We start from the raw sequence: 12501 nt of genomic DNA, 5'->3' as shown, positions 1-12501 counted from the left end.
AGTCCTCATTTTACTAGTACTCGTAATAAATGCATGTAAGCCATTTGTATGACTAACTTAATATACTACGGTGTTTAAAATGCAAAATCGAGGCACACTTATTAAGTGATTAAGTGATAGTGGTATCTTAGGTGTAGGTAATCTTATTCAAGAAATCACTCCATAGCGGCAAGATAACATGTTGCTAAAGTAATTTATACTACTAAATTATTTTTGTAATTATTCTCAATTTGGTTTAAAAGCCAATATTCAAACATATTATTTTAGTGTACTTAGAATAAGTTAAACACCTAACAAGAAAACATTGGTTTTAAAACGTATGTTTTGCGCTGATGAAACATCCAAAACAGTGAATAAAGAGATTAAGGTGTTTATCCCGGTTATGATAATGTTACTTTATCATATCACCAATAATCATAAATCACCAAATACGTGCCGGCGGCAACCCTATATTTATGCCAATACTATGCTAACGCAAGTATCCTATAACAATTTACATCCGTTTCGAAATTACGAAATGTTAGATGTTGTGTTTAACAATTAGTGCAATCAATGCAGAATACCTAATTAGAATAACATATGGATATGACGTTGCATTTTCGCAACACGAACCTTGATGATCGGCTAAGTAGCAGTACTTAACAGTACCTATAAAATGGATGGTCCTGGGTTCGAATCTCAAAAATGGCCAACATTTCTGTGAAGTGCTTATTATTATTTTTTCTCTTCGTCTTTAAATGAATGAATGAAAATGTTTATATCAGATAAAAATATCCATATTTTTTAAATAAGACTTTAGACTATTGCTATTAAAAGTAATAATTGAGCAAATATATAATAACGTTACAATATATTTATGTGCATCTATTAAGTATTTATCCTCCTAATACAAACAGTCTAAAACTCTTGTTCCAATAAACATACATAGTTCGAAGTCATTATGAAATAATTGTTTTGCTCAAATAGGCTCCTTTTGTTGAGTGCTTAACTAAATGAACCCATGAGATTTTTTTAGTTGGAACCATTGAAGGGAAGCTCCTTACTATGGAAACGATAGTGAACGACATCTATGGAAATTAGCGCAACCTAGCATAATAATATATTGGATAACACGATGCCTTAGAAGCATCTAATTAACGAAGTAGCTAGTTAGTACCATCCCTCACTAATAGAGGCCGCACTTGCAGTAAAACATCAATGATAATAAATATGATCTGATTACATTCCCCCTTGACATAGCAAAATAAGACTATAGTGTATTTTCTGCCGTTTCAGACTTTTACTGTTTAATTACAAAGTCCACAATTGTTAATCAAAAGGTGGTATTTACTTCGTTTATTATAAACGATAGGTCTACATCGCACTATCAAAGTTTTTGATGTTACTTCGTATAAATAAACGCCTTATAGACGACGTTGATGAGTCTCGACGACCGGGGACTCCAACGTTCACACTTTTCGGAATTGGCCAACCGACTTGTGTGCAATGTTGAATCAGATACTTAGGGAAACTCTGTATATACGCGGTCGATATATATGGATTTCCATGCCTGAAGAGGATTGTACTTAAATGATGCACGTAAAATGCGGCCTTACGCCGGGGTTGAGCACCTTGGAGGTCCATTCATGTTCTGTGACGCTGACGAGTTGATCAGACATGTTGTGTGAAAACGCCATAGTCAACCGAGCATTCGCTTGGAAGAGACTCGCACTCTGGGACTGGCCACCTCAGAGAGTGAGTTGCGTTAAGCTTTTGCATCTTTTTTCAAGAAACATACATTTTATAACGTGTTCTTATAACTGATATTCACTGAAGATTCAAATAAAGTGCTCTCAAAACACCTTTGTTTCAAGAGACGACAAGTAATTTGAATAGTATGTAACATAGAAAAAATCTTAGCCCGATGTTTGAGAGCCCGGATATATGAGTTTGTAAGCACTGGAACGATTTCGATCGCGAAACGCTCGAACGGTATGAAGTGATTTTAAACTTCCCAACGGTATGGCTAACATGATCATGCAAACGCGATTATTATAGCAAAACGATATCGATGTGGTTTAAACTTCCTAACGATGATGATACAATTCTTGCCCAGATATTTGAGGGTTAGGATGTATTTGGGAGTTTAGACCACTGGAATGAGTTTGAGCGAGAATCGCTCGAACGAAATGAAAGTGGTTTAAACTTCCCAAATATATACTACTTACGACATAATTGAAATTTTCCATACTGACCTTTTTCGACCTAAAACGATCTTAAAAATATTACCCCATGGTGGTAAATTGCTTCAATGTAAAAGTAAAATAAACAACAGCGAGGTAGTGCGACAAGAGCACTGCACACTCCAGCCGGGCTGGACAAAAAAGCGTGTGGTCTCGTGCCGCCGACGGGCCCTTGACACGCTTCCGTAATGATGGCTGGCTAAATACCAATTATTAGAACCCTCTCATGATATAATTAATTTACGTATAATAATAGCACAAACAAAAAGGGCGTTTTTACAAAAAGTTGCTCAAAGCCTGATTCTCAGAAATCCTGATGTATTTTGCTTGTTCTTCTTAGTTAGAATAGACGGCACTCTCCATCCGAACATTCAAAAAATGTCCCAAAGTTTTCGATCCACTGTGACACGTGACGTTTAAGTAAGATTTAACAAACGACATAACATTTTAGTAAGAAAATGTTTTCACTACTATGCGCGTGACATAGTGGAAACTACATCTGTGTAGAACAAGCCAAGCACACCGGGATTTGTGAGAACAGAGGGGCTACCATAAAGTGCTAAAGCCGTTCAGTTTAGGTTAAGAGAGAGGGACGGAGCTATGGAACTGCTATAGCTTCGTCCCTTTCTCTCAACCTAAACTGAACGGCTTTAGCACTTCATGGTAACCCCCCTGAGGTTCTGAACATTGTGGAAACGAAATGAGCCTTGCTTGCTTTTTTTATGTTCTCTCATAAAATGTATTATTTATATAAGAATAGATATTCAGTGGTCATAATTAAATTAGTAGATAGTTGTCAAAGCGGACCCCAGGCTCCCATGAGCCGTGGAAAAAGCCGGGATAACGCAAGGAGGATGGATGAATTAAATTAGTATCGAGACAGAGAGAGTAATCGAGAAATATGCTCCTCCTAAAGGGAAGAAATCCTCACGAACGGTAGAGAGTTAGAGAGAGACAAGAACATGCAGCCAGTGTATCGTAGTTAACGGTTCAGCATGCTAGCTAAATACCAAATATTAGAACCTTCACATGATTCCTACTTATCATAACATGGCTGAGTGTTATTAAAACCCATTTTTATTCAGTCGAAGGGCCTCAATTTAAAAATAGGCAATTACTTCTACATTTTAATCAGGGAGCTTAGCCAGTTCGCTGCGTCGGGTGTGAGATGCAGCAAGTCTTCTAATAAATACTTATTAAAACCCTTAATATAATAGCGCAATGTCCATCGTTCCTATTAGCCTGGCGTAGTTTTGGACAGTGGCGTTGTTGTGTATCAGCAAAAATGTTTTAGGTATAAGAAATACGTTTAGTTGCTTCCATGAATAGCATAATAATATGTTACTAGTCTTCGTATCCCAGAGATATCATAATAAGATCAGCACTCAGCAAAACGTGAAGATGCGTGGCTGACATATTATGTAAGAGAAATCCGTACAGCTAGATTATTGTAATCTTTGAGCTTGTCATAATCAACTCGGGTTTATCTTACGCACGAATGAATATATTGGGTTGGCACAAAAGTAATGAGACACTTGGTTTACGTTTTATATATTTTATTATTATTACAATACAAAAAGCTTAGTCGATGATGTAATCACCATTAGCATCTATGACTTCTTGCCAACGATCCGGCAAAGTTTGGATGCCTTTCGCCCAGAACTCTGATGGCTATGCCTCGAAAAAGTTGTTCAACTCCACCTGTACATCATGGAAATCATTGAATTGTTTACCCCGCCAATGTCGTTTCAGGGCTCTAAACAAATGAAAGTCTGATGGTGAGAGGTCTGGAGAATAAGGTGGGTGGGGTATCGTCTCCCAGCCCAAGTTCTGCAGCTTTTGGCGAACGGTAGATGCGACATGAGGTCGAGCGTTATCATGTAGTAAAATTACAGTGGCTCGTCTTCGTCGTTTTTTCTTTATAGCAGAAGATAGTTCGGTGAGCTGTGTTGAATATTTGTTAGCGTTTACAGTTTCATTGTGTAATAGTTCATGAAACAGCATGCCTTGCGAGTCCCAGAAACAACAAAGCAAAACTTTTAAGCGGTTCTTTTGACTCAGCTTCGGTTGAGTTGGTGGCGTTTCTTCTCGAGGCAGCCAAAAAGCACGACGTGTATCGTTCTCATAATAAATCCATGATTCATCTCCCGTAACCAGATCAGTCAAAAACTCTTTACGTCGGGGTCGCAGCAAAAGTGATTGACAGATGGCGACACGGACTGCACGACTGGCGTCGGTAAGGATGTGCGGTACCCATCGAGCCAAAACTTTTCGATACCCAAGGTCATGCAGATGGTATTCCACAGCGTGGTGACTGCAGTTAAGTGCTTCCGCTAATTCACGAGTAGTAGCATCAGGATTCGACTGTAGTTCGCGGCGTAAATCGTCATCATTGAATGCAGGTGGTCGCCCTGAGCGTGACTGACTTTCAAGGCTCCTGTCTCCTGATTTAAAACGGTCAAACCATCTGGACACCGTGGCATGGCTTGTACTTCCAGCGCCCAATGCAGTGTTGATATTGTCAGCCGCAGCCCGCGCACTGTGGCCTAACAAGTACTCGTATAAGTAAAGTGTTCGAACTTGTCGCTCGTCCATTTTATTTCAATCTAACTAAACCAATCACGAGGGCGGCTTTATATACCCTCACATTAGAAGTACCTAGAATGTTCTACAACATACTAGAATATTATCGAAAACAATTAACTTAAGAAAGGAAATGTATAGAGTTTTGTAGAGTGTGTCATTACTTTTGTGCCAACCCAATACGTTGATAACGCAAAGATGTTAAGGTACAGCGGGGCAAATCTCGACTGGGGGGCAAATGTAACTGGTCCATTTTTTCCAACGGACCGTGGACCGGGGTAATGATTTATTTTTTTATTTGATAAGGCCGCAACAAGCATCCGCGAGTACACACGCCTTTTGATTGATTGGTGTTTGGTACGAGTTCATACACTCGGTAATAAACACAAGTATTATCTAGGACGAACGATATTCCAAATGTCACTGATAGTTTTGAATTGTTTAGCAGATTTTAATCTAATGTCCGTGTTACACCCCATCAATATAAAAAAAGAAATGAATACATACATGTACTTTAATCATACCCCAAAATCAACTTAGTTTTAAAACACACCGGTGCGACGAATTTCAATAGACAGTAGCATACCCTCGCGTTGGTCTCTTTACCTGCGGCTTTATGGGCTTACCGCGGTAGTACAAAATTCAGTTATGCATCACGGCCCGAGGAGCGGGATTCATGTTCAACGGCAATTTCCAGCGATTTAATTCCGAGGAAAATGGACAAACACACTTTACTTAAACAACGCAAAAACGCCGCAACATTTTCCAAAAAAAAAACTGTTTTATTATTGAAACGCCGAAGGCCAGGGATTAAACCTTTAAGAAAGAAATACAGAGCGAAAATAGAAATGATAAGATGTAACAAACCGGTAAATATATTTCCGAAAAACGTGCGAATCTTCGGTTGATTGTGAAACAGATACGACGGCTAAACCAACTCTCACGCACTTTGCAAACAACACCTACTCGTTAGCGGCAATTGTAGTGCGGTCGCTTCAATAGGACGCATTAGTTTAAGTGGGTTCGGTGGGACGTGGATTGGCTGATTGTGGGACAGGAGGCTGTGTCGATTACATTTGCAAGCATTTGTTGGCTGCCTCGGATTGAGTTACGTCTTATCTCGGCCCCGGCGCCCGCGAGCGCAGGTGCATTTCCTGCACGCCGTTGCTCCTTTTAATTGCAATCCAACCTCTGCCGTTTTCATGTCAACATTTTAATTTCCTCTAGTTACACACTAAGGACATTTTGAAGGCATTAGTAACGATTACATAAGTGAAAAATAAGAACTGAATTTAGAACAATGTGGCAGATGTCCGAACAAACCTTTACCCTTGTCTCTTTTCATAGCAGTAACTAACCTCAGAACTTTTGGGTCATCGTAGCGAAGGAAATAAAACTAATTATCTGGTTTAATAAAAGGATTAATTAACGAACATATTCCATTTTTTATACTTTGTCACAAAAACATACAAAAGGCATATAGGAGAATTAGGAGAATTTTAACTAGCATGTCTATCTAAGTAAAAATGAAAGTGATTTCATATGTATTTAAGTAATAAGGTAACAAAGGTTTAATGTGTATGTATGATTCTCTTCTATTTACACAAGCGTGGACGTAATCCACTGTATCTATATGCGAATACGAGATGCATAATAAGTAATCAAGGAAGAAGACGTCATCGTCAGCGAGGACTACCTAATTATAAGATCAGGCTGTCGTGTTAAAGCTGTGGTATATTACATTATATTGTAACTCAAGCATGTATAATTTACTGCTACAGACATGTTGAAAAGTTATGTTCAAAGTAACGTCATTCGGAAACTCAGCTAAATGAAATTCCTAATGATTTAAACTTCTATACGTAGCTAACCACCGAGATAATTTACCAAGTTTCCGCTGAAACGTAATAAACAAAGGAAACTCTGAATACTTTTTATTACATTTCAGGAGTTCTTTCATGTAAAAATTAAGTATACTGAAGACAGTCACTCTTCTCATTTAAAGAGTTAATTTCCTGTCTGTAATGTGCCCTCAATAGCTTCGTTTGAAGAACAATATACTTGTTTATTACAAAATTTAATCCTCTTCTATGCAGAGATGCTGTGTACTTTATGACTTTTTTTTGTACTGTTTGGAGTGTATTTCAAAATAAGCTATGTGAGTTTCCGTGGAGTGGGGCGCAGATACCGATAATATCCGCAATAAATCTGGAGTGTTTTTTCCTTATTAGGCAGTGCCTTAAAACGAAAGACCGCGTGAGCTGGGCGTTAATAAATCTCCACGTAATGAGGTTCCGAGTATGGCGGGGAGGTATAATGCCGACAATGGATTTAATGACTGAATATTTCCCCGAGGCTCGCACACTGTCGTTAAACAATAACGACATTAACATTGTTAGCTCTACAAGCTGTGCAAAGTATTGTATTGAATATATATATATCATATTTGAAATATGATATTAATGGGTCTATTGAGGAGGTTACGGACGAGTATACAACAGGCATATTGTTCAGCATTGTTGGAGAATGTTCGATTGTATTAAACTACAATGAACTTGGGCTTTGCGATATCTAAAACGAAACCAAGGCTATATTTCTTATTGTGTCTATAAAACCTCTTCTTGTTTGACCTTTTTTACCAAACGATTTAAAGATAACTTCGTGATACACTCGCAATCGCATCGAACGTATATAATTGGTAGAAGCTTATAGCTTGACTAACTTCGTTTGCAATTGTTTTATATGTTTAGCATCTGACAAACTTTCTAAATGTTAGCATAGAGGAAATAAGTAAGGGAAGAGTTGTAACTCCATACATCAGTAAATGCGAGTTATTTGTAGTGACATCTATCGTCATTCACTCGTCAATCACGCGGCAACTAGCGTAAATTATCAGTACTGCTACTTGTCAATAGACGTCACGACGAACAAAAAGTCTATTGCTCAACAATTTTTAGCTACTATTACAATAGTATTAATCAGTACTTTGCTTTCAATTACTTCAGCTTATAATATAAGGTGTAAACTGTTTTAATATTACATTTTTGGCAAACGCAACACTGTCGGCACCTAGTGTCGAGTAGCAGTACTGATAATTTACGCTAGTTGGCGCGTGATTAACGAGTGAATGACGATAGATGTCACTACAAATAACTCGCATTTACTGATGTATGGAGTTACAACTCTTCCCTTACTTATTCCTCTATGATGTTAGTTACCCAGACTATTCTAGACAGACTAGATTTTTTGTTTTGTAGATTAAGTCAGATGCCGGGAAAGAAGGACTTGCAGGCTGAGTAGGTATCTTCGCTACGCTTAGCCGGATAGTGATACGAAGCCTGTGAGCCCTTTTCACGGCGAGGTATGTATACTTGTATAGTGCTTTTCTCAAACTTGCAATGAAATGAAAAAAATGTAGAAATCAATTTTATTCGTAGGAATCGTAGGTTTAAAAGCTAAAACCTTTTAAAACGGTGACATTCAGGCGCATTAGTTCTACTTGATGCTTTTTTTTCTGATTATGAAATGTCATGGTGTAGTGTCAGAATTTAACTTTTAGAAACAAATGAAGGGTGCTTTACTGGCTGAAGTGCGAAATGTAGGTACTATGACATTCCTTACAAATCATCCTCACTCAGCGCACCGGATACGTAGTAGTTCCCGACCTAATTAGAACATTTCATTGCAAGTTTGAGAAAAAGACATTTTAGTCAACCAAATCGGTAATAAACGAGTTATAAACGACCCACCTTATTATGCTCTATTGGGAAGTATTTATACAAAGGTCTTGTACATAGTTTGCTCAGCGCTAGAATTGAGGAAAAACATGTCCCAATGTAATTAGACCGTAATTGTATATCTATGTACATATAAAAATACCAACATTCCCTGCTTCGAGCTTGCACAGCGCGAAATATATCGCTAGTTGGTGTCAGAAACTTTGTTCCTTAGAAGTTTGGATAGTAAGCAAAGGGTGTTATAGCTATTAAACACATATACCTACGGAATAAGTGTTATAGTGGTATTACGTCGGTGACGGTACTGAGTTTGAAAGTAATATGTTACTGTTTTAAATGCTTCAGGCTCAAACAGTATTACCTACCTAGATAAGTACTATTCGTTAAAACCCAAAAGATTTTTAAAGGGTCCACCATATCCGCGTGCTGGCGGCACCTAATGGTTTTTCACCACATGGCACACTGATAGTTACTAATTACAATTTTGTCACACTAAATTCACAAATCACGACACACATGTGAATAATTTACGTATTTTTTCACATGACGGTTTATTTTTGTTTCCGGTGAATATTATAGCTAAGGGTGTAGGGGTGGCTCGAAGCGCGCGCGATACGGCCAGTTGCGGAGTGAGCAGAAGCGAACTGGCGGCGGTACAGCCCACCCCTACGTCCCCGCCTAACCGCCACTGTTTCAAGCTCGGAAAACGCTTTCTGGAGCAAAATATCTCCTACAACGACGAATATACAGTGCAATTATGAGACTTAGGTACGAATAACACAGGAGACGTCAAAATAAACACGGTTTGGAAACAAAGTTACATAACAAACAAATTTACGATCGGTAACTGCTAAACTTTCCCCATGCCCTTATACTCTACCAATTGACATATTTTATAAAATCTAGTTTGCTTTATTTTTCCGCCATTAATCTCTTTTATTTGTTATACGGTAGAGTGGACATATATAAGGTCCTAATTTATTAGATGCAGATATTTTTACAGCTGATAGTACTCGGTCTCTGGAGTATATTAAACCGTGAAACATTATAGCTTTTACGATGTTTTTTTGGAGAAAACGGAAAAACAAATTTGCTACGTAAAAACACCCTGTTTATGTGATTATTAAATGAAAACTCATTGAACAGATTCTATTACCTCTTTTACGTACCACTTAACTGTAACTGGCCACTTCAATGACATGTGCAGTTCAATGACCAGTTCTCCCGCCGAACCTTTACGACATTTACAACAAACAATTGTTGACATGACAGACAGTGTTATTGTGACATGTGATAATGCACATGATGATTTTTTTTAGACGAAATTATAATTAATTTTTTTGTTAGGAAAATGAAATCAAAAAAGTTACATGAAAAGATTTCTTAATTTATATTTAAAGTTAATTATTTTAATGTAAAGTATCATGTGTTAAAATATCTGCAACTAATAAATTAGGACCTTATATATTTACCTAAATACGGAAATATTGTTAAAAATAATAATAATAAGTACCTATTTTTTCAGCAGTCATATTAGGGCAACAACAATTCAAGGAGTTAGAGAAATATTAAGACAAGTAACCCTATCAAATGAATATAAAATGAGAGTTATGTATGACTTTAGATTATAGTGAGAAAAAACAAGTTATTTTTGTCAAAGACCAAAATTGCCTACTAAGTCATAAAATTTTAATTTAATTTATTCAGGGTTTCTAACAAACGACAAAACTTGAGCTTTTACACAGTTCAGTACGTACGAGTACTTACTCTTCCAACTCATCAACTTCAATATTAATGAATAAAGAGTCTGAATAATCCGAATTGCTAATATTAAGGTATATTTTAGCCAATAATTTCCCTAAATTAACGCTTTATTGAAATCGATAATTAACTATGCAAGAAATTGGTCAGATTATTACATAGGTACGGTCACGGACTTTAATTGTTGATCCACTTCTAGCTCACCTAACCATTCCAGTATAAAATGAGCTAGGCAGGCACTTAATTTATTTATTAATTTAATGTCTAGCTGTTGTAAAAGTTGTTTTTGTGTTTATAAAATTGGAAGTAATTATTTTTCGCCGGGTTTGTGTTCACATTATTACCTACATTGCTACAAAAAAATATCATCATCGGATTATTTACTGTACCTATTATACCCCATTTTTAACCCCCGACGCAAAAACGACGGGGTGTTATAAGTTTGACGTGTCTGTCTGTCTGTTTGTATATGTCTGTCTGTGGCATCGTAGCTCCCGAACAGATGAACCGATTTAGATTTCGTTTTTTTGTTGGAAAGCTGAATTAGTCGGGCGTGTTTTTAGCCATGTGTCATGTAAAACGGTTCACTATGTCGCAGTCGGGGGTTTTTTCAAAATTTAATTTTATGGTTATGTTATACCTAGTAAGTTGGTAACCTAATATTGCTAGATATAATACTTACTTAATATAACTGTTAATTCATTATGTAATCGGAACTCAGATTTCCCTTCCGTAATACGCGTAGCTTTAATTATGCAGGTATTGACGGCATGAGACTACTTAAGTTAACTTATTAATTAAGCATATATTTAATAATAATCTACAAACACGTATATATAATACATACACATAGGTATGTAATTATTATAAATGAATATAAATAGGCAATCAATGATCAAAAAATTTAAATTGCTGCAGTACCTAATAATTTAAAAAAATCATAAAAATATCGACGGTACAAATTATGAGCTCAAAGAATGAAGAGTTTAAGCGGCAGCGGTGGAAATGATTTAGAGCTATCAGTTCAGTATAATTAATTTGCACCTTTCCGTAGAGGGGCTCGTCGATTAAGTTCGCGCCGATCGGACCGCTTGCTCGTAATGTATAGAGGCGGGAATCTGATAAGATTGCTATTAGTCAATGAATGAGTTCCGTCTATTGCGACGCGACGTTCCATTACCGCCAAGGGATCCCTTCAACTAAGATATAATGCCGCCCCGTGGTTCATATGGAGCCGATGTTTAAATTTTGAGCGCTAGATTTTGTCGCTGAATTTTTGGATAACATCTGTTGAGCGATAGAAATATACTACTCGTACTATTAGCTACTGTTGGTTCTTGGTGTCTTGTTCATAGAGTTGGTCGTGAGGTGGTTATGTAATGAATGTTCTATGTGGAATGTATGGGAGATATCAATGGCATTCAATGGTGATATGAGGGCTAGCATGCGGGTGGTTATAGTGACTATTGAGTCTGCTTAGAAAACATGTAAAAAATACGTAGGTATATATTAAATCGTCAAAGTACCTAGTCGTCTTCAACTACTTCAACTTTCGTTTTCGGAGCATATGATTTTCAAAATTAGTTACCCTACATCTACGTTCTACATTTCCTGTGCTAATAACAAGCAAAGGCGAGCCGTGAGAGTTCAAAGTTAAGATGTAAAACCTATCACAGTTTTTGATGCCAGAGTCAAGCACATTTTTCAATTTCCATTTTGGAAAATAAAAAGCTGCGCCGGCACTATCCCTACGCTCGTCTGCATACAAAACGATTAATTAACAAAGTCAACAATTTTCGTAAACGCAGAGAATACAAACAGCAAGCTCGGAGATGATTATGAACACAAGAAAATCGCTTGGACCGAAATGAAATATTTGTGTTTCTTATTCTGATTTAGATAAAGCTACGTACTGGCACACATTTTTCACGTGGAAATTGTACTTAAAGCTACTTTTGCCATTTATCTTGTTTATAATACGGATTCCAAAAATATATTTGGAAGGTTAAGGCAACAGTTATTAAAAAGTACAGGTACCTTCCTACCCACAACGGTAAGATAGTACGCATGTTCTATTTAAATAGAGGCAACTGGAGGCCTTGGTCACATTTTCTTAGTATATCGCATTTCTTTAAAGTCTATAATAACTACTCGCGTAATTATAAAAAATAACACACGTACAGCACCGGGCAATCTTA

General features: G+C 37.1%; 1 protein-coding gene across 1 annotated transcript in view; it reads right to left on the bottom strand.

Moving 5' to 3' along the window:
• The window catches only part of LOC125227121 (neural-cadherin-like), a 147198-nt gene extending 138079 nt beyond the window's left edge, over nt 1–9119 (bottom strand). The window contains 1 exon segment of the mRNA XM_048131339.1: nt 8908–9119. Within this exon segment, the coding sequence (XP_047987296.1) occupies nt 8908–8959 (52 nt within the window). The 5' untranslated portion in view covers nt 8960–9119.
• Nucleotides 9120–12501: the final 3382 nt, after the last annotated feature.

The sequence above is a fragment of the Leguminivora glycinivorella genome, chromosome 6 (genome assembly GCF_023078275.1).
Source record: "Leguminivora glycinivorella isolate SPB_JAAS2020 chromosome 6, LegGlyc_1.1, whole genome shotgun sequence".
NCBI lineage: Eukaryota > Metazoa > Arthropoda > Insecta > Lepidoptera > Tortricidae > Leguminivora > Leguminivora glycinivorella.
The sequence above is the reverse complement of the archived record's forward strand: the minus strand, read 5'-3'. Positions and strand labels throughout refer to the sequence as shown.